This window comes from Seriola aureovittata, chromosome 12 (genome assembly GCF_021018895.1).
Source record: "Seriola aureovittata isolate HTS-2021-v1 ecotype China chromosome 12, ASM2101889v1, whole genome shotgun sequence".
NCBI classification, from domain to species: Eukaryota; Metazoa; Chordata; class Actinopteri; order Carangiformes; family Carangidae; genus Seriola; species Seriola aureovittata.
The window spans coordinates 17,318,656-17,344,552 of NC_079375.1; the positions used below are offsets into that span (position 1 = coordinate 17,318,656).

General features: G+C 39.9%; 1 protein-coding gene across 6 annotated transcripts; it reads left to right on the top strand.

The window, feature by feature from the left end:
• tcf3a (transcription factor 3a) lies at positions 1–25,427 on the top strand. 6 transcript variants are annotated; one of them, XM_056390940.1, is made up of 20 exons: positions 3–1,057; positions 4,740–4,836; positions 5,157–5,229; positions 11,265–11,338; positions 12,331–12,406; positions 13,037–13,077; positions 13,269–13,404; positions 13,825–13,874; positions 15,258–15,357; positions 15,725–15,861; positions 16,023–16,173; positions 16,329–16,387; positions 16,497–16,575; positions 18,109–18,185; positions 18,324–18,497; positions 18,658–18,769; positions 18,914–19,046; positions 21,819–22,054; positions 22,431–22,577; positions 22,711–25,427. In XM_056390940.1, the coding sequence occupies exons 2-19, from the start codon at positions 4,783–4,785 to the stop codon at positions 22,568–22,570; spliced, it is 1,902 nt and encodes a 633-aa protein (XP_056246915.1). In that variant the 5' UTR covers positions 3–1,057; positions 4,740–4,782; the 3' UTR covers positions 22,571–22,577; positions 22,711–25,427. The 6 variants fall into 6 exon arrangements, with proteins under 6 accessions (XP_056246919.1, XP_056246915.1, XP_056246916.1 ...); XM_056390941.1 differs by lacking the exon at positions 21,819–22,054 and adding an exon at positions 20,031–20,269 and having other exon boundaries at positions 5–1,057; positions 18,327–18,497; XM_056390942.1 differs by lacking the exon at positions 21,819–22,054 and adding an exon at positions 20,031–20,269 and having other exon boundaries at positions 5–1,057; positions 12,331–12,367.
• The last annotated feature ends 470 nt before the right edge of the window (positions 25,428–25,897 follow it).

Here is a 25,897-nt window from a genome sequence, read left to right on the forward strand (position 1 = left end):
TTAGTATCATAATTTCTTAGGGATGTTTTCATAACAATGTCAAACTATGTGTTGTCTCCCAAAAATGTCATTGTTAATACGTTATGATATTTAATATTGCATGAGTACTCATATTATAATTTGCATAGGCTATTGTGATGAGTGTAACTTTTTATGGCAATATTTTTTTTAATGCAGTAATAGCAAGGTCACCCCATAATTAGGTGTCTTTGGCCATGAATTTAAACTTTATAGTCAATTATGACGCACTTAAACTTTCTTACAATCTTACCCACGTTTCACATAACGAAGCATGGTGAACTCCCATCTCATACATATGATGAACATTTGTGGCTCAGGCACTGTTTGCGAACAGAATTAAAACGCAACAACCCGCAGGCAAAATGAGACTGCCCTAAAGGATGATGTTGAAACATATTTGGACGTCCCGCTTGCCAATCAAATGTTCGTCGTATCCAATTGGTCCTCCCTCTGATATTATCATTCCATCTTCTACTGGTCTGGTCTGTTAGGCTTTCCGCTGTCCTCATCCGCCACACGACATAGATCCCCGCGAATTGATACTCGGGTCGTCCTGGTGTTTCGTTCGCAGGCACCAAACAGTGACATTTCGAAGTATTTAACACAATCACTGCATCAATACAAATACTGTCGAAACCTGCCTCGTTTGTTTACTTCGTTTTAGTTGAAATTGGACACCGCTGATGTTTTAAGCGTCCATGTCCTCCCGTGGGCTGTGCTGCGGAGTGATACTTGAAACTGACAATGTGGAGGTTGTTAAAATGTCTACTTGGGAAATGAAATGGTTACAATTTCTCTAACAATAAGGAAACGGACTAACACATGAGTTATGGTTCGTGTCGGAGACGTGTTTTCAGTTTCGTGACGAAGACAGCAACGAGACGAGGCGGCGGAGGAGTGGTTCATATTGCCTTTCCTCATCTTCATCAAGCCCACAGTCCGGACCACGGGGGGAAGGATCCTATCCCTAACTTTGTTTTTCTCTCTACTCCAGCCGTTCATTTCTCCCTGTTGGATGCCACATTACTGAATCCAGGTAAATGTTGGGATGAATACACATTCATTGCAAAGATATGCATGTCAAACAGAAGTTGTCTGTCACGTTGTTACCGGAGTAATAATCAAGTTTTAAGCGCATCGTTCAAGTTGCGCTGAGTGCCACAGCCGGGAAAAGCGGGGTCTTGGATTTTCGTCCCTTTCGGCCTGAGCGAACTTGCAGTGTTATTACTGAGTACCAGCAGCTTGTGTGGGGTGGAAAAGACTTCTTTGTTCACTTCAATGGGCTATAACGTTACAGAACATTAGCATATTGCCAGACTGAGTTAGCTCCCTCCGGGATTTAGCTGTCTGAAGCACAAGTGCGCTGTGTAGCTTTTCTAGAAACAAATGCTTGGACGTTAGCCGTGAAACGTTAACGTAGACAGACGTTGTTGGTTTGTTGTTGAACAGTCCTGGCTGTGGCTAAATTGGCAATATCTTCCACCTGTTATCAAGATTTTAGAGTTTGACTATCGCAGCCTAGGTCACTAACAATACGCTGAAACCACACAATTGTATAAGGTTAATAAAACCCGTGTTAAAAGTGTAACTTTGGGGTTTTATTTTTTTTTCCAAACTGAAACAAACAACAAAAAAGCAGCTAAACTCTTATTTTCTCCACCCTGCACTGTTTAAAATACGGTTGGACGGATTCTTTAAAGAAATTGTGACATTTTACACCGATTTTGTTGTGTTTTTACCACTCAACTGAAACTTTGGTGCCCGAGTCTTTGTGTTTATCGGTGTCTCATTCTCCTGCCCGACGTGAGGGCAGGCAACAGGTTTTTTTTTAAGGTCCTTTTAAACGTCCCGCAGGTTTTTAACCTACCGACCAGCCGTGAAAACACAGGCTCTAGATAACAGACAGTGTCCTTGTTTGACGCTCGCTTTGAGATGTTGTGTGGCCATTTGTACTTTAAAACTTTTCTCCATGGGCAGGCCGAAGGTGGGGGTGCTCAAGACAAGCCTATGCAACTTCCATTTGTTAGGAGGGGCGAAACACTTATCCCCCATTTTGACCTCAGCTCACTGAGAAATCACTGGATTATGTAGAGTCAAAATATTGTTCTTATTAAATAACATTTGCTCGTTAACTGTGTTATCATTAGCCGTTTTGCCACTATTTACATTGCTTTTCCATTAGTCCAGTGGTAGCATCATTTTCATGCCACCAGAATGGGACACAGTTGTTTTTTTGTTCTGTGAGTTATCCCTGTAGACAAGTTGTTGATTTTGGTGTTGTGTTTGTCATGGTTTTACTTGGATTATAAACAGAGTAGTGAGATTAGTCACAATATTTTCAGGGCTATCACTGGTAAAAGCAGCAGTCCTATCAGTGTGTAGAAAACACTGGTGTGAAAATTGGCCACACTTTAAAGTGTGAGTGATGCTTTTGTAGTTGCCATGAATAGCTCAGATAACTGAAAGTAATTGTTTTCTTCTGTTTCTAGTGTATTATTTTAGACTAAAAGCAAATCTTCAGTCATGCTCTGAAAATGATACTGAGTTATTCAAGTGAGTAGTAGTTAAATCATCTCAGTAACATCTCACAAATGCACTTGAGGTCATGGCTAGGGGAAATCTACACTCCCCACATTTTTTAAGATCCTTTGTGCTTGTTGTGGTGTTTGTTATTTCTGCTTTCTGTTCCCTTCCTTCACTGAACTAATTACTTACAATGGACAAAATAACAGAAATATTCCAAAATCCAATAGATTGTACAATTGGAGTGGCTCACAATGCTCAGCTTTAGATGATTGACTGTATTTGATTCAGTCTTTTTGTGGTTATAGCTTAGTGTTGTTTATCAAATATTTCTTTAAGTTTACATTTTTTCAATGTTTTTTTTTTTCCAGCATTACATAACTTTGCAGTAGTACCAGAAATTCTGACGACATTGCTGGTACTCATAGTAAATTAATTACTTTGTACCAAAATTAGGAGACATATGGAGGAAAAAACAACATCCAGAGACAGATTTCAGAGCAACATCCAGAGGTGCACAGGGTCTACATCATATTATTTGAAGTGGCGAGGCAAATGTCTCCAAAATCATGAGAGCACATTGCAACTCAGGAAAACAGCATTAGCTAAGAATAACAGTGGCCACAAGTAGACCTTCAATAACACAGACTGAAAAACAGCCTCGCAAATGAACCCTGACTTTGATTGACACCTCTGACCACAAACAAAGTCATACCATTGCAATTTCCCCCATCTGGTATTTACTGCAGTGCTTTTGTATTGCAAAGTGTTTATGCTGGTTTGTCCTCCTTGTGTTATCGTTATTTAAATGTTTTACACACATGGCCTGCATTTTCTTTGATACTGGCTGCTCTTACAGGATGTTGCCTATTTTAGAGTCCAGCATGCTATGTTATTACTCTGTAAGTTATTCAAAAGAGCTGTCAGAGCAGGTTGGTTTGTGAGGTAGAGGAAGCAGCCTGAGCCCAGGGGCTGACTAACAAGCACAGTATGGCCTGTGGCTGAACCATGGTCACCCATGTTAGATGTGCCCTACCAGGAAAACTCTCATTACTTGGTCAGTACTCTGATGGTCTCAGGCAAGGATGTGCTACTTGAATGTTAATTCTCTCTTACGATGGAGGCATTAGTGATTTATTCATGTTTAACTGTGTCATTGATAGAAAGGTTACCTGAGCCTTCATAACGCTCCATACAAATCTGACAGATTGTAGTTGTAGGGTATATGAAGTGTGTTGATCTTCCCAACATCTCCCTGAATTGACTCTTTTCTCAATTGTATTTAACAACCTGAATGCTTTTGAGTCATCATCCATTTGTATCATAATCCACTGTGCGGAGATGTGAAATATGGTAGATATTGTCTGGGTGTGTGTTTATCATAACATTACCAGGTCATAAAGGAAGATTTTTCTAATCACTCTGGGTATTGCATTTTACTTACGTGTCCACTTTATAATATGTAAAGTACTTATTTGTACGTGAAAAAGAAGCCTTGAAATGTACTAACATAAAACATGGAAGGTCACGTTTGAGCTCAAATAATTTCATAATCGTTGGGGCCTTTACAGTCTGAGTAGTAATTTCAACATTACTCCTCATATCTAGTGAAAGCAGTTTAGATAATATAGTCAGTTGTTTGGGTAACATGTTAAACCAGACTTTAAAACCACAGTCTGATTGCCTGTGTGGTTTTCCCATGTGGATGTTGTTGCAAAGCTGTGTCTGACAGTGTTGTTATTGCCTTATATCTCAGCAGGTGAGTTAGGTGGTGAGTAAAATGTTGGAAGCAATAGGGATGACAAGCAACATGATGAAAATAAGACTTCTTTCGTAAAATTAAAAAGAAAGCTTTCCTTTTTAAATGCTGCCTCACAGTTAAGTGATAAATTGTCCTGGAACCTTTGTACACAGTTTCCCGCTGAGTGGAATAAACAGTAAATTTATCTCAAGCTCTATGTCTTTGGTTGTTAGACTATATCACCTTCCTTTTGTTTTGATTAGATATTGTAGAACGCACCAATAGTCAAACCTATAATGTTGTCACATTATCTGAATCAAGGTATCAAAACACGGGCTGATACTTGATTTTGGGAATAACTAGCTCATATGCTGTGTATCTCTGCTGGTCAGAATAGTTAACCATCTTACAAATGGGTAAAATATACTCATATTCTCCTTACCTCTGCTTGTAGTCGCTTGCTGAGACTGAAAGGGCCAAGTGAACAGCAGCAGAGAATGGCTGCAGTGGAAACAGACAAGGAGCTCAGCGACTTGCTGGATTTTAGCGCGGTAAGATCTCTCTGAAGATTGCTTGAATTTGTCGAGTATGCATCCTATACAGTTCATTCTATGTTCACAGAGTGACAAATTACTTTAACTTTCATGATAAGTCTTGTTGTCAAGCAGGTTGAAATGTGAATGAATATCAAGGCATCCATGAATGGGTCAGTCGATCAGGGTTTGAGGGACTGTAGCGCGTACATCAGCCACTTTAGGATAGTTTGAAATGCCACCTAAACAACCTTTGCACAAGTGAAGAGGATACAACTCAGCAAAGTCTTAGACGGACTTGCACTGGTTTGTTTATGGTTACATTCCTCTCATTTCAGATGTTCGAGCCTCCAGTTTCAAATGGCAAGAACCGGCCAACTACTCTCGCCAGCAGTCAGTTTGGGGGTTCAGGTAAGACCAAAAAACAAACAAAAATACTTTGTAGACTCTTCTTGTCCCTGTGACTCATATGGCTTAAGTAACTATCTTCTAACAATCCATTTTGTTTTTGTTCTTTCTGGCTTTCTATTTCTTTGTTTTTCTTTGTATTGCTGGTTTTTCTATTTCGTTGCGTTTTCAATAAAATAAATGTTTTATTTTTAAGGAACAAATTCTCTTGATTTAAAAAGACAGGTCAAAAAAGAAATGTCAGTAAGACTTTATTAGATAGAAAATAAAAACAGTTTTTCTCTTCTTTTCTCTCACCTAAAGCTATTGATAGGGGCCTTATTAGTTTGTAAAGATCCCTAGTACAACTCCTGACAGTAAGACATGTCCGTGATGGGATTCTTCCAGTCTCACTACCCCACCATCAGTCACTGCTTGTGTTTTGAATGGTAATGGAAAAGGAAAATGCTCCTTTTCTCTTCTTCTTTTCATGAATTTAGTTTCAGATCACAGATTATTGGAAACAAGTTTGTCAGCTAATTTTATGCCATTTACATTAAGCGTCATCTCCTCTACCCTTCCTCATCCTCGCCTTGCAGATGTCCCTTCCCTTACCTTCTCAGCTGTTGCCATTCAATCTCTTAAGGACCAAGGCAGAGGGGTGATAGGAACAACTCAATTAATCTCCTCGCTGTGAAAAAAGTGTATTCCCTTGTCCTGTAATCTCACACCCTACTTCTCCTCTTCTCCGCATAACTCATTTTCATCTAGCACTGTTATCCTTCCTCGTCAACAACTTTACCATCCCAGCCCTTACAGTCAGTTTTAAGACATGCATACATCTTACTATAACCAAACAGCCTCTGAGATACTCAGGATCATACTCTATTCTGGTGTTTTTCATTTTGTGGTGTTTCTGGGCCCTTTTGTATCGCTGTCATATTCAAAAATGTGTTAGCTTTTAAAAACGTCTGCGTCTGTTCCTACTATAGCAGATTCACTTAGCCCACATGAACTTTTCTCTGTCACCCTCACATCTGTAGAAGTGCAGTAGCTCTTTTTTCGCTGGCAATAGAAATGAAACAGGATATTTAATTAAGATGAAAGACGAGGCAAGTGTTGGCAGGGGTTGGGAATAGGGGGTCCTGTTCCTTCTATTCATTTGAGGGCCACTTGCATGTTCTTTTGTCAAGGCAAGGTGTGGGCTTACAAAAGGAAGACATAGATGTTATCAGTCCAATGACTCTTCATGGCATTGTCCCTTTGCTGTAAAACTATACTCGACCCAAATGCTTTCCTTTGAGTATCAAACACCCTCCCTTGTTAGCTGGAAAAGAAAGTTGAACAAGGTCCTTAGAAATGTCTACAGCAGTCCTGCATCATGAAATACTTTTCATCCATCCACCTGTCCTCTCAGTGTATTTCAGGGTATTTATCCAAGTTTTGGCAAAAGGATGAGTGATGAAACATACAAAGTAAATGGCTGTGGTGAAGTTGATTACGATGCAGGAGTGGTATGAAAAGTTTCTTTTGGACAGTTGATACCTTCTCCTCCTCCTGTGAAAACACATCACCATTTGAATTCGTTGTTACTGCCACATTTTCAAGTTGACTGCAGTGGCTGTTCTTTGTGACGGAACAAACTAGAAACAACCACCTTTTAAGCTTTTAGAGGGTGAATGAGTGACATGCTGATATTTTGGGTAGAGTGTCACTTTAAAGGAATAGTTCAACATATCTGGGAAATACACTTATTTAGGACTAGTGTAGTTAGACTAATGACGCTTAGCTTAGCTTAGCATCAAGACTGGAGGCAGCAGGAAATGGCTTTCCAAAGTTCAAAATCACCTACTGGCACCTGTAAAGCTTACTGATTAATAAGGTTCAGGTCATTTATTTGATTGGTACAAACAGAAAGGTAAAATGTCTTTAGGAGGAAATACTTTCTGTTACTATTTTTCGGTGAACATCAGCCGACTGCAAGGACTTCCTGGAGTCTTACCAGGTTTGGTATCATCAACCCATGCATAGAAGCATTGGACAGATGGATAAACTGTTGCTCATCAAGAAATAGTGCGTTACTACCTCATTTTTTGTCATTTTTACGTTTCTGTATGTGTTCAGATCTTCATTTCATTTCACTCTCAGAAAGAAGGTGTATTTCCCAAACTACCATTTGGCACAAGGTCACACTGTTTGCCTCAGATAGTCAGATTGGTCAGAGCAGTACTGGTAGCATGTGTGGCTAAAGGAATCAATTTTAGAGAAAAAGTCATCCCAGTGCACGAGGTATGTCTATCTCTATGTTGGAAAGTTGGCCATGTATATTTGTTTGGTCTGGTGACTTCAAGTTGTGATATCACATAATCAGCTTCAAAGAATCTGACTTCTAATTGTATTCCTGCTTGTTGTGGAGCAGCTGCCACATGTTTTCCTTGTAGAATCAGTTAGATGCTTTTCCCCCAGTATGGTTAAGGTTTGGAGTGTGTGGAGATTTAGCTTGTGGGGACCCTCCCTTCTAAAGCTTTCAGTGATGATAATATCTGTGCTCTGGTCTCATGTGCCTGTTCAGTCCCTTTTGCTAGTCAGTTAAAGTAATTTTCAGAGCACTTTCATTTTTTGGTCGCTGGAAACCGAGAATCCTAAAATGTATTTTTAAACTTTGGTATGGCCTGAAATGCAGAAGGGGAGGAGTTTCAAATTTGCATGAAACGTTCCATTTTTCAAACACAGATGTCTTAGTGAATTACAGAAACTAAAGGGTGTTAAAGTTACAAGTAGATTTGCAGTTTAAACTCCATGTGTGTATATAATTTCACACAGTGTCAGAACAAAGAGATTCAAATGTCCTCTTAGCTGTATTAGTGGGTTAGGGCACACTGTGTTGTGTTTGAGAAGTCTCCAATGACTCACAGGTTAAAATAGCCAGGCCTGTGTTATTGTACATTGTTCAGTATTTCATTAACAGTATTCACTCTCTTGAGATTTGGTCTGACATCATGCTTTGTGTCTGCCTGACTCACTTTGCCAAGGGAAGGAAGAAGGTGTGTAGACAAAATGGCACACTCAGTTTTAGGTGCCTGGGGCCATGTTCCTGTAAAAACGTAGACATGTCTGAAACTTTGGTCAATGTATGTGCCAGAGTTTTTGCTCATGAAGCCTATGACTCAGGCTGGCTGTCTGTTTCCAGCATTTCTTCCTGTGTAATTATAGACCAGCCATGCTTAAAGGGGCGTTGCATGCTGGGAGGAGAAGTGCATTGGGGTTCACCGGAGAATTTGTCTGATGTTAGTCACCGTTTCTTCATGTTTTTCTCTTTCCACTCCTGATAGTCTGTCTGAGTACTGCACTACTCATGGTTTTTCTCACGGTTTTGACACTTTTTCACTTTTTTGTGTTACAGCTTTTCTGAATGACAAAAAGACACAGAATTTTTTGTCATTTTATCATTTAAAATGTTAATTTCATGCCTGTGTAGGCCTATTGTTGTTTATATATGATAAAGATTAGCACTGTGATCTGTGTATGTATCTCTTCAAGTATCAACTGTGCACAGTTCAAGGAGACAAACATGAAAACTATGATGGGTGTGAATAAGACAAAGGAGTAATATGATGAAATAAAAAGCACCACATTATGAACTGAAAAAGCCTCAAAGGAAAAACAACAATTAGTCCATCATAATTACTCAGAATGAACAAAACCCCGTTGGAGATAGTGTGGAACGTGAAACAAGTATATCCAATTCCAGTTTTGATGAAAACCTTGTGCTCATACTTGAACAAAGGTTACATGCTGTGGTTTGTGGTTATAGATGTAAAGAAGATATTGGTTGTTAAAAGCACGTTCTACCTTCGTATTTATTTAGCCACCTGAAATGACACAACATGCATGTTGAAATTTGGAGGAGAAAAGTATGCAAGCCTAGATTTCTAGACAGGAGCAACTAAACTATGTCATTTTCATGTATGCTATATACATATGATTACTTTGCAATTAGTTACCTGTTTCAGTGCAGCTGCTGTGTGGTCAGCTAGATTAATTTTTCTAGGCTCCTTTAAGTTAAATGAAGTCAATGAAATGGGTCTTAAAAGTTGCTAACAGCACTGTGGTGGCATGTAAACCTGCATTATAATATATATTCGTATATCCAGCTGACCCAGATGTATTATGTTTATAGGCATATGTATGTGCATGTTTTTTATTACTATTGTTTTACTCATATAGTTGAAACCACAATAGAGTGTTTAGGGGGAATTGATTATTATTGTATCACATTAATGAAAGCACACAATACAGAGACCAGAAAAATAAAAACCCCTGTAAACTCTCGCTACTGGTTTTTAGTGTTGAACTTAATTAAGTAGTTGTCAGTATTATTGGCAGAAATCTGGAAACCGGCTCAAATTTCCATTAATTTTTGTCCATATGCTTATCATAAGATCAGTTGATAAGGAAGAGCATGTGATTTCATTTACATGAATTTAATTGATTATATTTTAATTTAGTTCATCATTTGTCCACTCTCGCATGTATCTTGAGTATTTGTCCTATAATACCATTCCTTCAGGTTGGACTTTACATTAAAGCTCCCATTATTTCCTCCACACCACTGATTTCATGAAATTTGTTTCCCATTCCATGCATTACACCTGTTAACCTTACATCACCTGCCTGGAGAAAGGTATTCTCATACATGATGGTTGTGGAGGTGAGTAAGCACTGCACATACCCTGATATTTGTGGAATGGATGGTGATGGTTCACTTCGCTTTTTCTAGTGCCTTCAACATCAGTGCTCTCATAAAGAGGAAAAAAACCACACATTCATGTCTCACTAATTAGCTTGACTGTTTTAATAAGCTACATGGTTCTGAAAACATGGGAATAATGTAGGTGTGTGGCCAGTGAAATGTGGCCACTTCATTGGAGTCCGCCCAAAAATAGAAGGCCTCCTCGTCTGTAAAGTTAAATTTTATTACTCAATGCTGAGAGTGTTAGAATGTAATTACAAAATCAGTGAAATATGCAGTATGCAATGAACTTTTTCTGTTTGGTAAGTTTACAAGTTTAAAAACCTACTTGTAATCCACAAGTTTAATAAAGTCAGAAACAGAAAAAATCGAATTGGAAGCTTTTCTTGAGTACTGATGACTTACAGCGGAAACGAATGGTTCATGCGTTTTCTTTATCATCTCTGATTGACGTGGAGAGTGACAGTCAGCCATAGAGAGGGGACAAGACATTGTCTCCTTCATCTCATATTCTGCTGGTGTCGTGCGTATAGATCACAGTTGTCACGGCAATCTAGCAGCTCTCAGCGCTGTGGACCCATCACTCTGTTCTACTGCTGATCCTGTCATGATTCTAGCCCGCCTCTACCCCCACTCCCCTCTCCGCTTTTTAATTAGACAACAAAACAAAAATATGAATATTCATAGAGCTGAGCTTCATTAATATGCACAATTATGCAAATCAGTACGCAATTAAGCTTCAGCTTTCCCCAAGAGATGCTGTGTAGCAGTACGAGAGGAGATTGAGAGAAAGGGGACGGGCAGGAATTTCTGCTTCACCAGTCTTTAAAATCACTCCTTTCAAACACATTCACCTCTCTGAAAGCTGTAGTGCTCTGGTCAGGGATAACGTGTGTCAGCCATGTATGATTGAGACCTTGCGTCTGTGTTAAGGCGAAGGTGTAGGCCAAATGTGAGAGAATAGATGGGCGATGAGTGACTGTTGCCATGGAAAATGTAAAGCAGTGGAGTGGGAGAATGAAGAATGTCGACGATGATTCTGGGAGCTTCATACTGGGTGTTAATTATTCAAACTTCCTACAGCTCATATCCACGTTATGTGACGGCGCTGTCACTGTGCTGTCTCTGTGTGAGCTGTGAAGTGAAGCTCTTTAATGGAGGTTACTTTGAGCAGCCTGAAAAACCTGTATCAAAGCAAGTCATCGTTCTCTGAAGTTAAACTTAGTTTTCCAAAGCCAAAGCTTAAATCCCTGTTAGTAATGTGTCTGCCTTTTAGTGCTTAATAGGCTTCATCTTTGTCTTCCAGGTATAGATGACAGGAGTGGGTCCAGTCCCTGGGGACCAGGGGAACAGAACAGTCCATCTTTCAACCAGGGAAGGGTACGGTTTCTCTTCACTTACTACACTGAAACTGGCCATGTAGATTTCACGCTACTGAGCTTGAGTGAAACACAGCAAAAGTGTGGCTGGCTTGTGTAATCTATACCCATTTCAAACACAGACACGTTGTATGATGTGGAACGATGAAGTGCTCAACCTGCATTTGGCAACTAATACAGAAAATACCAATTTGTCACCTGGTCCACACCCTTAGTTTCACTCCCCATGCTCAGATTTTAGGGGTTGACCAGAAATGTGTTACACAGATGTGTTACACATATATGGAAATGTTATCTACCAACATCAGCATAAACATATTCACAGTGAACAATAAAATAATGTTGCATTACACATTACACAATATTATATTAAGACTGTCCAGACCAGAAGAACCTATGAACCGACTCTGCCACAAACATTCTCACACTGTTTCTCATTAATCATGGGGGGTGTTGTTAGTGCACTTGCTCAGTTAGTGACGTTTTCTTTTTATTGTTACAGCAACTTTTCCACCACAGCCAAGTTTGAAAACTTTTTTGGGACATTTTGACTTATGTTTTTTACCCTCTATTTTTATGTTATTTTATACACAACTTGAAAATGTACATAAAAACCATTCTGACAGAACTGTCAGTCAGTCTGATTTCCATGTATACTTTTACACAAAAAAAAAAACATTTTTTTTTGTATCAAACCCAAATGCAAAAGAAAGAATTTTGGTATTTGTGATGTATAGATTTCAATAGTAATTCACTAGCGATATTAGAGTGACCCTGTATCTGCTGAAGAACCCCATATTGACCTTGTCATCCCAAATCAGAGCAGTATCAGACCAAGCAAAACTGGATAATCTTAATTGACCCATTCATATGAATACACTACAGGCTCTTTTCTTATATAGTTGCTTTGGTGTGAATGGATTAATACTGGGATTTATTTATTTCCTTCCATTTATTTTTATATCCCTAAATCCTCTGCTGTGTTCCCCCCAGGGTTATGGAGAAGACGGCCTTTACAGTGAACAAGAGGGTATGGCATCTGCTCCCATATTTGGATCAGGGATAGGTGGTAAGAAGGTTTAAATTGAGCGAAGCTGTTGAAGCATAGACACCATAAATTTCACATCTCCTTTTTTTAAACCCTAAAAGTACTGGGGAATTTCGGGGGCAGTTTTTCGAATAACATACACAAGGACTGTGTGACTGAGCCAAAACAATGAGTTGTTTGTTTGAGACAGTAGCCATTCACAGGTTAGACAGTAATGTACCACTTAAGGGCAAACCATATTTATGGTTAGGTGGCGATGGATGAAGGGAGCAGGGTAATCAGGGAGGATGTGGAGGAGGGGTTTGTTTGTGTGGTCTGTACGGGAGGGGGTGGAGGGGGAATGTAAAGGGCACCCATGCACAAACAAGGCTCTCCCCTGGGACTATGGTGGCCTATAGCTCTCCTCTGTTTAACTGTCAGGGGAGGGGACAGAGGTTCGGCACAATTGCCCCCGAACCATTTATAATGGGCCAATTTGTTGTTGTTTTGCGGTGCACAGACATAAATACCACACATCAGCCTATATCGTCACACAGCAGATGGGAGGCACCCAAATGCAGAGAAGGGAATTGCCAGATTGTGATTTAATATTGACATAAAAGCAGAATTTTCACATACATGACCTGATTTTATATTCCTTTCCCCTAACAGGGAAGGCTGAGCGAGGACCGTACTCATCGTTTGCAGCACAGGTAAATCAGTCAGAAAGGCAGGTGCTCTGCCACAGTATCATCCCTTCTGTCCTCGTGCTCGTTTTCGACAAATTATGTCCCCCAGCCAGTCTTCTTTTCTTATATCACTCTTAAGTCACTTCTATATTAATTTCTGTTTACCTGTCCTGTTATACTACATCAGCTTGTGCTTTCTTTTACACCATCTTTAGCCTGGCTTTATGCCCAGTGAGATACCCATGCCCAGTCCTGATCCCCTCTCCCCATCTGGCCTGAAGTCCAACTCTCAGTTTTATTCCTCCTATGAAGGGAGCAACCCTCGCAGGAGACCCTCACAGGACCCCATTGGTAAGAACGTAAAGGACTGTTTCCAGTACAGTGTTGAACGCAGTCATGAGATAAATGTGCTGTCACAGATTTTCTTAGTTCTGATTTAAATTTAAGTTGGTGTGTATCGTCACTTCTCCTGCTGAGGTTTTTAAAATGTGTCTGAGAAATTTCACTTCTCCTTAGTTAGAGAAAATGAAATCACTGAGTTCTCAATGAGGAAAGTCTTCGAGTGCTATCAGTCTTGAATACCTTTAGATTAGACATTACTGAGAAGTCACAAAGACAGATGGATAAATTGCCTCAGCAGGACTACAGAAGGAAGGGGGCTGCTTTAATGAATCATTTCACTGGAGGTTTTATATTCACTTCTGCAATAAGTTAAGATCTTTGTGTGGACAAGTATGTTTATGTGATTTCACTCTGTCTCTCTCCCCTCAGAGCCACAGCCAAAAAAGATCAGGAAGGTGCCCCCTGGCCTGCCCTCCTCAGTGAGTATTAACATCCAGAAATGCTGCAGTCCTAAACTACATTTTGGTTCTTGCAGTCTGTCCATGGGAGCCTGTGTTTTCATGTTTTACGCCCATTTTCACATTCCATTTGGCATCTATAGCCTCCGCTTGGCTTTCAGAGCGGTAGAATAGCTGCAGTACAGGTCATCCAACTCTTACAGCTGTGTATCTGTACCACCAGTGTAAAAAAGGAAAAAATGGGGAAGAAAGCCACTCATTCACCCAGTCACTCATTTGCAGCATGTATTTATAGTGTGTTATGTTTGTAGGCCCTTTACTTTATGGCCACATTTCTTCCCCTCAGCCAAGTATACTCGTTAGATCACTGGAGGGAATTCATACCGGGGTTAGATGGTTCTTACTCCACCTCATTTTTTCGCTCCCACTTTCGCTCTCTCGGCACCCTATTTCCTCCTCTTCTCTGCCCCCCCCCTTTCACCACCACGAACAACAGCCCTCCCCTTTCTCTCTCCCTCCCCCATCCCTCTATCCCAGCTGCCAGTGGAGTTGGCTGCCTTCCAGGATTCGGCAGATGGTTCAGTAATTAGGAGTGCATCTCTCCGTTCCCTCTTCTCCTCTCCCCTCTTTTTCCTCTCCTTTTTCTCTCTGTTTAATCAAATTACAGAAGACAACTTCAGTCCATTTGGATTTGAGTTTTTCAAACACAGTTTGATGCTTGATTTTCGTCTAGAATGGTCCTGATTGAGAAGCATGGTTGTTCAGAACATTGGCGCCTTTATACTTATGACATTCATGAAATCCAACTGCAGCTCCCATTATATGGTCAGATCTCACTGTGTTACAAAAGATTGAATTATGTATCTGTAAACCATTCTCAGCATGTTTTTATTTAACAGGATAGTACATAAAAGCCCCACTAAATGGTAGACAGGACCCAATAAAATCACTGACACTGAACATTCAATACTTTGTGCTCAGAGCTCCAGTCTGCAGAAATGTTGCAGAAGTCTGTTTATTGAATTAAGTAGTAACCAGATAGTAAAAGTAGATAAAAAAATAGATTTCCTCGGAAGGAACACATACTTTTAAGAGCTGTGCTTGATCATTTATTTAATGCATAAATCTTTTTTTTTTTTCTTATTTCTTTACTCGGACAGGTCCAGATACTAGTACTACTGGAAAATTAATTTATGTTCACCACCACCATCCACCTAGCTAAGCACAGGGAAGGTCCTATGAAACTTTCTTAAGGTTATCTCAAAAGAAAAATGCCATATATACATACTTAGTTTTATAGTTATATACACATTTCAGTTTGTTTATAGTAATGTAGTGATTTTTTACTATGTTTTAAAGCACTGAGCTGAAAAGGTTCTCTGTATTTCTGTGTATTTTCTGTAGGTTTATGCATCAGCCTCAGGAGAGGATTTTAACAGGGACAATGCTGGCTACCCGGCCTCCAAGGCAGGAAGCGTCTACCCACCACCATTCTACATGCAAGGTCAGTTGAAACAAGATTTGCCCACAGAACCTTCCCTTGTTCATTGTGTTGGGTTGAGAGACACTTTTGTTAAATGTGGATATATGTACTACACACGTACATAGATATTAATGACTCACTGCTTTTTCTTTCTGTTGTTCAGTATGGTTGTGAAAATAGTCCACATGAACCTACTGTAGGAGCTGTAGCTGTATGGCAGTGAACACCCTGTGGTGCCTGAGTGATGAATGGTGCATCACAGTTGAATGAAGTCATCACAGTAATGTGACATGTCTCATATGTGTCCTTCATTGTCTTTTCATCTCCTGTGGCTGGTTATCCCTTGCCCTTCTCCCTCCCCCGTCCTCCACTGGATGCCCCCTGACAGAAGGCCTCCACCCGCCCTCCGATCCATGGGGCTCTGCCGGGTCGATGGTTCAGCCTGGTTTTTCTTCCATGCTGGGCAACTCCCCCCATCTGAACCAGCATGGTCCCTTCACCGCCATCAACCCCCAAGACAGACTGGTGAGCTCTGCCCTCACACTTTGGACTTGTTTTTCTATGAAGACATAATGAAAATATAAAACCAAAGCAAAGTCTTTTTATTTTTCTGTGAAGCACTTTGTAACTTTGCTAAGAAAATTGGTATATAAATAAAGTTATTATTATTGTTGTTTGCCTTCAAGAAACGGCAGCCACTGCCCCTCTCTCCACAAAACTACCCCCTGCATGGCAGTGAGGTGAATGGGGCTCATCCTGCTGGCTTCCACTCCGGCTCCAGCAGCTTTGGAGTTGCCAGCCACACACCTCCCATCTCTGGAACTGACACCATTATGGGTAAACCCTTTAAAGTGTGCTCTTTTCTTTAAAAAAAAAAAAAAATCATGGTGCTCTTAATGTTTTCATGCTATACTGTCACATAATTAAGTTGTTATTGAGTATAGGTTCTGATTTAAATGCATTGCGCCCCCCCCCCCCTTCTCCCCATCAAGCCAATCGGGGAACAGTACCTGGGAGTTCAGGTGATGAGATTGGAAAGGCCCTGGCATCTGTAAGTAGTAATAAGTAACACAAAACTTTAAGTGTTCTATAATCTATATATTTCTGTAGTATATAAAATATGTGTTTATTAGATTAAAAAGAAAAACCTCTGTGTCCAGATCTATCCTTCAGACCCAAACAGTAACGCCTTCCCTCCGTCCCCGTCTACTCCCTCTGGCTCTCCTCAGGCTGTATCAGGTGAGTGAGTAGCTGCAGTCAGTTTTTCCTGAGGGCCTCAAGGTCAGCTGGCTCTGGTAGTTTTGTTTGTTCAACACAGGGTCTTTCCTGTTGTGTAAGGGGATGATAAAATCTTTGAGAAATGTATTGTTTTCATCCTGACTATGACTGGTTTATAGTGACAATGTAGCTCCATCTATTGGGTTAAAGTGGAAGTAAAACATGTTAAAAGTCTTTATTTTTGTAGGGACCTATATTTTCTCTTGTGAAAATTATATTATGCTCTGTATCAGTATTGTCAGGGAAGTGTAGTAGTTAAAATACATAAGATATGTATGACTGCTATCTTGTAAACATGAGCTTGCGGCAATTTAAGACCACTCTTATTAAATCTGATTGGTTCACAAAATTTAAATAACCCAGATTATTTTTTCCCACTCGTGTCAGTGAGTTCAGTCAGACCTTATTCATGTGCTGGCACTGAACAAACATAGAACGATAAGTTTGGCATGCAAGACTATGTGGACATTAAGGTCATGTGATTTAGTAGAAAGTTACTTGTAAGAAATGTTTAACCTGTATAGATTCAAAGGATACTTGTTGGTATTATATATTATTATTTATTACATATTTTGGAGCAATTTTGAAAATAGACATTGGTATTTTTCTCTGTGCTGTAAGTGTAACTCTTGTTATAAGTGCCCCCATCCACAGCTTAACCTTCACTTGATCTTTACGCACACACACACACACACACCACCCAAATATAACTTATGAGAGAGGAAGGGAAAATAAAAAGAGGGTGTGGTCATTTCCCTATTTGTCTCTGCACAGAGTCGATGAGTTGGCTCATCACACACTTCAAACATCGAATACTGCTGCTGGCACAAGATTGGAGGGAGAAGAGATGATAGATAGGAAACCTATTTAAATATGAAATAGGGAAATGGTTTGACTCATATTTGAGTCATACTTTGGCCAAAGTGTAGAACACAAATTACATTTTTTTTTTTTTTTTTATCTACTATGTCTTCATCTTTGGTATTTGTTTCATATCCTCATTACTTTAGTTTCACATGTTAAAAAAATGTACAATTAGTTACAATTTCTTTCATTGAATGTTTTATGTTCATAATTTTAATCACATAATCAGCACAGTGCTATGAGACAATAATGGCTTATATTGCATCAAAGAATAGATTCACGTCATAATTTATATAATTTTTTATCAACATCAGCAAGAAAATACAAAAGTGCAGCACAGTGAAGCCCAAGCTGAAGCCGCAGGTGCATCAGTCGCATTCTCTGTAGTGTTTGTGAGTTAGACATGAAAAGCTGAGCATTTCCAGGAGTGCTTCTCTCTGACTGACCACAGCACTCAGGTCTCAGGTAAAAAATTGAATATCTGTTTGGATATATTTGTATCGATAGAAATAATCAGCTGAAAGTGAAGTACTACTTCTCTTAAAATGTTAGTTTAGATACTAGAATGTAAACTGATAGAGGAAATGAGTGTGACTAAATAAACCTTGTGATCCTCTTCTTTTTCTCCAGGGTCAGGATCCCAGTGGACTCGGTCCTCTGGCCAGGCCACGCCGTCACCCAACTTTGATGGTGGCATTCAGTCCATGGTGAGTTGATATGCCTTTGTTTTTCTTTTCTGTCTTAGAGATGCAGCAAAATTTTGTTCAAGTATGTTACAGAGATTAATACAGGATGCTGCATCACCTTCTGCTTTCTTATTGTTCATTGTTTTTCATTCTTTGCAGCAGAGTAAAATGGAGGACCGTCTGGATGAAGCCATTAATGTTCTTCAGCGTCATGCCAGTGGGCAAGGAGGTCCAGGGCTGGCTGAAATGCACAGCCTGCTCGCATCAGGCTTAGGGCTACCTCCAGGCTTCACCAGTTCAGCACTTGGACTGGCCAGTCGTCTGCCTGGACTGGTGAGATGAATGAATAGTAGCAGGGGAAATCTATCCACAAATGACTGAATGACGTTAGAAACTTTAAATTAAAATAGGCGCAGAGTGAGCCGGGTATCACTATTTTGTTGTTCAATCTTCAACAAGGTAATTGAAAAAATGTTTCATTGCTTTCTTTAAGCTGTCCAGTCACCATGAGGACTCTGCTGGTCTGCCCTCTAGTGGAGGACTTTTGCATAGTCACCACGGCCCCCAATCTGTCCAGTCAGGCTCTCATCCTGAAGGTTTTAACGGTGAGACTTGTTTTTCTCTACTCCTATGTTTTATTTTTTATGTCAGTATGTGGGGAAAGACTTTCCCATTATTGGACTGTTAAATAACACGTGTATGTGACTTTCTAAATATCAGAGCTCAATACCTTTGTACTCTGTGTGCAGGCTTGCCCGGCAGCCTACGTCGATCCAGTGGTGCAGATATCAAACAAGAGGATAAGGAGGATGATGAGAACTGCTCCATTACTGACAAGTCAGACGATGAGAGAAAAGACATGAAGGCCCACCTTCGAACAAGGTGTCTACATTTCTTTTCCTATAACGTTTATACTCGATGTCATGGCATATAATTAAGTTTTTATTCATTTCAACAATAGACTTACAGGCACTAGTCTGTTAAGGACATCATTTTTGGGAAGGCTACACTGGAGAGACTGATCAATTATAAAACATTTATTTATTTTTACAATATTTTTACCCCATCAACATATTGAGTTGAGCAAGACTTTAAACACTCATATAAGCAACATATTTGTTGTCGATAAGAAATTCCATTGGCTTTATTAAAGAAACCAAAAACTTGGCAGTCACATGTTACTGTAGGTCACAGAGACTAAACTGATATAAAAACATTTCAACAGTAGTGGCACTCTAGCATTAGATTTGTCATGTTAAGATTATTTTGCTCATAAGTGTTATTGTGATTTTAAAGATTTATACTGAACCAGTCACATTCCTACTGTTCCACCTTCCCTTAGACGTGTCTCTTTTCTTTAAGTGTTTGAAATAAAAAACAATGGATGTTTTAAATACTTACTCCAAGTTCCTCTCACTCAGTAAATTACTGTTGGAGCTTCAAAAGCTTGACTCATATAACCAAGCGTAATTCCAAAGTTGTATTCCAATATATGCATTTATTAAATTTCTAAATCAGCTTTTTAAAAACTGAACTGTTAAGAAGGGTCAAGTTGGATATCTGTCTTTTACTCTTAAAAGTGAACATTGAGAATTAAAGAGGAAACCACATAACCAAATTACCTGAGTCCATAAGGACAAAGACAAATGAACAAAACGACCAACTCTTTTTTTAATTAATTGTTATGGCCAAACCCAAATATTTAGCAGTGTTTATAATTGTGATGAAGATACTCTAGATTTTTTGATGAGGTGTTGACATTATTAGGAAAAGTTATTGCTAACCAAAATTGGGAAGTAATTTTCAGTGAACTGTACCCAAACTATTGTTTCCTTCCCTCCTCATCTGCCATTGGCTCTTCACTAGTCTGGATGATGATGATGACGATGAAGATCTGCCAGTGGAAATTAAGGCTGAGCGGGAGAAAGTGCGGAGGTTGGCAAACAACGCCCGCGAGCGGCTACGTGTGCGGGACATCAACGAGGCTTTTAAGGAGCTGGGCCGCATGTGTCAGCTCCATATGAGCAATGAGAAACCGCAGACCAAATTGATCATACTGCAACAGGCCGTTAACGTTATAATCAACCTGGAGCAGCAAGTTCGAGGTCAGTGGGTGTCCAGGGAGGAAGGAAGAGGAGGGGAAGTGCCTTTTTACAAATGAAAACTTCAGCACAGCTTCACTTCTGAGCTCATGACAAGTTCTGCTAGTCATTTAAAGTCTTTTTTAAACTACTTGCGGTAGTTGATTTTTACCTTGCCTATACTGGTCGACAAATTCTGCCGTTTTATATCTGTAGAAATCAAGCATTACACTTTTTGCTATCAATCCTAAAAAATGATCAAAGAGTGACATGGGATAAAGAAATGAAGCTGTGTGACTGTTTTTAAGACATGCCCATTCTCAAGCTCATCTTCTAAGGTTTTCGTCCTCTGGTAACATATACAGGACTGCTGTTTTGTTCTGATGTGCTTTGTGTTGCCCTGTCTTTCAACTGGCCGCTCGTCTCCACTGTGAAAATGCTTACATGTCTGTCTGTCGTACCCTTTGACTGGATTAACATCTTTTTGTTAATTCATTTGCTTTTTCCACTGCTGCCTCATTATGCTCTTATTAACTATGAAGTAATTTTAATTTCAAATAAGTCATTTCAGCATTATGATGTTTTTTTTTTTTCAACCTTTGACCCATAGTGTATGTTACCGCATGAAAGCAGCGCTGTCTGTTGTCATGTGTGTTAACCGGTCTTCAGCTTTGTTGCAGTGTCTCTGTGCTGCATGTCCCAGCCTTAAGCATTAACCCTTTTATTTTTTGTTTACAAACCTTTACATTTCTCCATCCACTCCCCTGTACCCTGTCATTCTCCTTTTACAGATGGCAACAGTGACACACTCTTCCTCACATTCAGATAAATACATCCTACTGCTGATGTATTTAACATGATGCCTTCAGTCTCTCCCCTTGGCTTTATCTCTGTGCTCTTTCTATATGCTGCACTTGGCAGAGGGTGCTGCTTCCTCTCTCTCCCTTTCTCTCTCCCTCCTCGTAACTTCTCTCATGCTGCTGGACAGTCACCATATCCCCTCAACTTCCATCCTGGACCCCAATGACCAAAAAGGAAAAAAAATCTGTGTTGGTTGGTTAGACCTCAGGACAGATTTTTTAGATCTGGTCACTCAGTATATCTGTGGCTTGAAATCATATAGTGTCGAGCCAGCTCAAGCCCCAACATTTACAGTTTGACTGATTGAGAATACGTCAGTTAATTTTTATAAAGATGTATTATTCATCATTTTCATACTGTAGATCTATTTTTTCAATTTTCACCCGTCCGTTCACTCTCCTGCAACAAAGCCCCATTCCACTGGGATCATCTTTTGCAGTCTCACTGGTTTCATCTCGGCCTAAGACCTTGAAGTTAGCATCATACTTAAAATATTTCTCAACAACAGAACAATTCTGAGGAGGAAAAACACTGTTAAACATAGCAATATACTGTAGGTTTTAACCAGCGTAACTTTAATTAGTTAGTATAATCTTAATGAGAGGCTAGACGTTTTAATGAGAACGTCTAGCCTAGGTTCAGCAAGGGTTGTGATCTGGGTTTGTTAACCAGCCCCTCCAACCCCCCTCCTCCCTTCTCCTTCCGACTGCAGCATTGTCTCGGTGACTGATGAGAACCTGACTGCTGAGGAGAAGGAGCAGAGGGAGCGTGAGCGCCGCCTAGCTAACAACGCTAGGGAGAGGGTGCGTGTTCGCGACATTAACGAAGCCTTCAGAGAGCTGGGCAGGATGTGTCAGGTCCACCTGCAGAGCGACAAGGCCCAGACCAAGCTTGTCATCCTGCAACAGGCTGTCCAGGTCATCCTGGGCCTGGAGAAGCAGGTGCGAGGTAGGTCAGCCAATACAGGAAGATCTGATCCACATAGACAACCAACCATCTATTATCATAGCTGGACAGAAGCTGTCAGTCATTCACCTTTAAGGTTTTCCCACCTACTGGGTAACATCTACTTTGAATTTCTCTTTGCTATTTGCCTGTATCACATTGCAAAATGAAGACAGGAGGTGAAAGGGAGAATATTGGAGGAGGTATATCCCTGCTGTTCAGCCAAAAATCCTGCAGTCTCATCCTACTTCTCATTTTCCTGTCTTGCTTTTCCTCCTTTTCTATTTCCCTCTGTCTTATTTTTGCCCTGTTGTATGAGATAAACTCAAATGTTTCCTTGCTGGTGTTTTTAATCAGTGTATATGTCATTTTTTCAAAGAGCGTAATTTGAACCCAAAGGCTGCCTGCCTCAAGAGGAGGGAGGAGGAAAAAGTGTTGAGTGTGGATCCGCAAATGCAGCTTGGTGGCGGTCACCCTGGTTTAGGAGGAGATGGACACAACCCTGTTAGCCATATGTAATTCTCAGGTCAGTCTTTAGAATCTCTACAGTGGGGTTTGTCATGTCTGCAAGATAACACAATGAAAAATACATATATCTGTTGCTTGTTTTAAGTTCATTTTGTGGAAATATATTCATTTCTTTTTTCTTTCTCTTCCAGTTTCTCTTGATTGTACAGCCCTTAGAACACGTGGCCTTAATCTATTGTTGTCATGCATCTCAGTGTGTGTTTCTCAACCTTTGGAAAGCACACACACACACACACACACACACACACACACACACACACACACGCACGCCTCATTACTGACAAAGCAGGTGGCCACATTCCTATCGAAGAAGCACACTCATACAGAAAGAGAAAAAAGAAAAAATTACTCTTTACATGACAATACTTTGAACCGAGGACACTGGCTTGGGGACAGTGGAAATTGGACACAAAGATGCTCTTGTGATCATGTTTTTGTAAGACATTTTGAAAAATCGCTTTACATGTTGGGAGCAAAACCCGTGTGGATCAATTAAAACTTTTGGATCAATTGCTCATGTGAGCAGAGTTAGGATTTGTATCGTTGGATAATTATTGGCATTCCCATCTGAAAAGAAGGTCTTACATTCTGCAGAAGCAAAGACGGACACCTGAGTTTATATGTTATGACTGAACAAATACCTTTTTGAAAATGTGCCTAAAACAGGCCCAATGCATAGTGTTTGGTTAGGACAAAAACTGTTATCATTGCCATCCTCAAATGTGATGACTGAATAACAAAAGTAGGTTTGAAGAAGCCACTGACTGGGCAATCAGAGAGCTGACTCCTCTTCTTGATATGCTGGTAATTCTGGCTGTGTTTTTTTTTTTGATTTCTTCCTTTGGCTGAAAAGGTGCCGTAGTCAGTGACTCACACATGTGGTGGGAAATGTTTGTTTCTTTTTAAACTCGGATCCCTGGTTATTATCTCTTTAAGTAAGTCCTGTACATGTGTTATTGTCACTGCCATGCAAGTGGAATGGAAAGACTGCCGGAGAGAGAGCCACCACCGACACAAACACAAACAAAGACTTTACAAATGCAGGATCCACAGTGGTGTTGAATCAAATGTGCACATGGACATCCCAACCTTCCCTCTGTGAGGCTGCCGTTGGAAGCATACAGGTGTCGTCCTCACATCTTAAGCCATCATGAAGTCAGTCACTCAGCGTCAGTCTCAGCCATGTGGTCGGCATGGACCCTCTGACTAACACAGCCAATGTCGTGTGGTCACAGTCTGACCACATCAAATCATACATAAAGACACTGTTACAACATGGTGAACTTACTTAAAGTAAGTCTCAGAGCAACTTCTATTGTGGTCAATAACATTTTGCTAGAAGGCAGAAATAACTGAGTATTGAAGGAGTCATAAGTTTTACTGCTACCTTCACTGACTGACTTGTTTTGGTTGTTGCTCTGTGTTGAGCATTTGGGGTTTTGTTTGTTTATTTTTTTCCCCTTTTGAACAATTGCAAAGCCTGTTGTATGGATCTTCCTTTTGTAGAATTGATCTAATGTTGTTTTTTTAGTTTATTTTTTACTTTGTAAGATAGTTGTATGAGTTTTGTTCTATCATTTGGAATGCTTTCTTTTTTGTTTACATCAATTAAATGTAAGACGACTCTCAATTTAGATTCCAGGAACAAACTGAGGTGTTTTCTTTTGTGCCAGGTGCTTAGAAAATGTTAGAAATGACAAAATGATCTGGCTGTAACATCACATGTTGTGATATTGCTCTTTTAAAAAAACAAACAAACAAAAAAAAACCTGTTTGAACACAAACCTGTCAGGCCAGTTGTAATTGAATTGTTCTGGTGTTTGCGACAGTTTTTCTTTGAATGAAACACAATTTTTTTTCTTCAGCACACCCCCTTCTCCTCTCCTTGATGTCCAGCTCTGTGATGAGCTTGTTGCTTAGTTTGAAGAAGGGGTAGAAGGGACGGTCTGCACAATCTGCAACATAAGTCAATGTTTCATTATGGTATGAAGCATAAAATGAATCAAAAAGGGTGGCCTTAGTCATTTTCCTGACTTTGGGAGTTTTGATAATGGTTACTCACCAGTGCCTGCATACTTCTCTGCTACATGGTGGATTAGGTTACATTTATGGATTTATAGGTTGTACCTTTTTTATACTATAGATGTATAAAAGCATATATACTTCAGTAACATCTGACAGTGTCTCAGAACATCTAAATGAAGAATTACACTCATTGACACTGACTGCCTCAGTGTCTGTCATTAGATGTAATTCGACTAATAACCTGGTCTACAACTTTGACACTGAAAAACTGTGCTTAAAATTCCTCATCTTTTATGTACTGATTCTGTTGAATATAATTTTGTCCTACTGGCATGTGCATTGATATGTATGTACAGCTGTATAATATGTCCTTATCAGCTTTATCACTATAAGCTGATACTGATAGGTAACAGTATTTGGTTTACCTCTGCCTGTCATTTCCTCATAAATCTTGCCCCATGGACTAGCCCCAAACATTATTTTCTTTGTCAGTTACTCTAGCCTTTCCACAGGGAAACATAGTGTTGTGATATGGAAGATCGCTACTGAAGGCTTGTGCTTTTATTTCTTTACATGAAAGAAATGTATGTTTACAATATCCAAGTATCAAAACATGCAGCTGTTATCAAACCCTTTCTGTCCTCCACAACAGATGACCTGCTGCAGATCTCTCTGTTTTAACTCATGTTTGGGGACAACATCTATGTAGGCTATGTCCTCAAAGTGCCTCCAGTTTCCTATTTTTTATATATAAAGTAGATAACGAGAACTGTTGTGTCTATAACAGTAATGTAGCAATAAATGTGCCATTTTTAATAACAAAGCCCACGTTTTTCCAATGACTTTTTCCATAAATCAAAAAACACTTAATTGAAGTTTCCTTTCTACAATGCAAGGTAAGTGAACCATGATTGAGGTGATCTACTTGATATTCTATTGGTGAAAATGAGGTTACCCAACTAAGACAGGCCAAGCAAGTAGAGGGTTTCACGGACTGGCAGCAATAGATTTCCCAAAGGTTGATTTGTCCGCTAGGGGGCAGAACCTAGTTGTACTGTCACCTCCCACTGTTAAGTACACTGCACTCAGTTGATTACACATTGCAGCTTCATTACATTTTGTACAAAGCCCCAGAAGCAAATTAGTGCTCCTGTGCTGGAGTACTACCTGGCTCTAGATTTTGTGTGTGTAAATTAGTAAATGTTTATTTGAGTAAACACTCAACAGGGCATGTTCACCATGTAGGCGCAATATAAGCTGAGTCAGTAAAGGTGTATAGAAGTATTTTTGACA

Excerpts from the sequence above, each read along its gene's own strand:
- tcf3a (XM_056390939.1), top strand. The coding sequence starts at position 4,783 with ATGGCTGCAGTGGAAACAGACAAGGAGCTCAGCGACTTGCTGGATTTT. Across the intron at positions 11,339-12,330 it reads CATCTTTCAACCAGGGAAGG|GGTTATGGAGAAGACGGCCT; the intron begins GTACGGTTTCTC and ends TGTTCCCCCCAG. Across the intron at positions 18,770-18,913 it reads TCATCCTGAAGGTTTTAACG|GCTTGCCCGGCAGCCTACGT; the intron begins GTGAGACTTGTT and ends CTCTGTGTGCAG.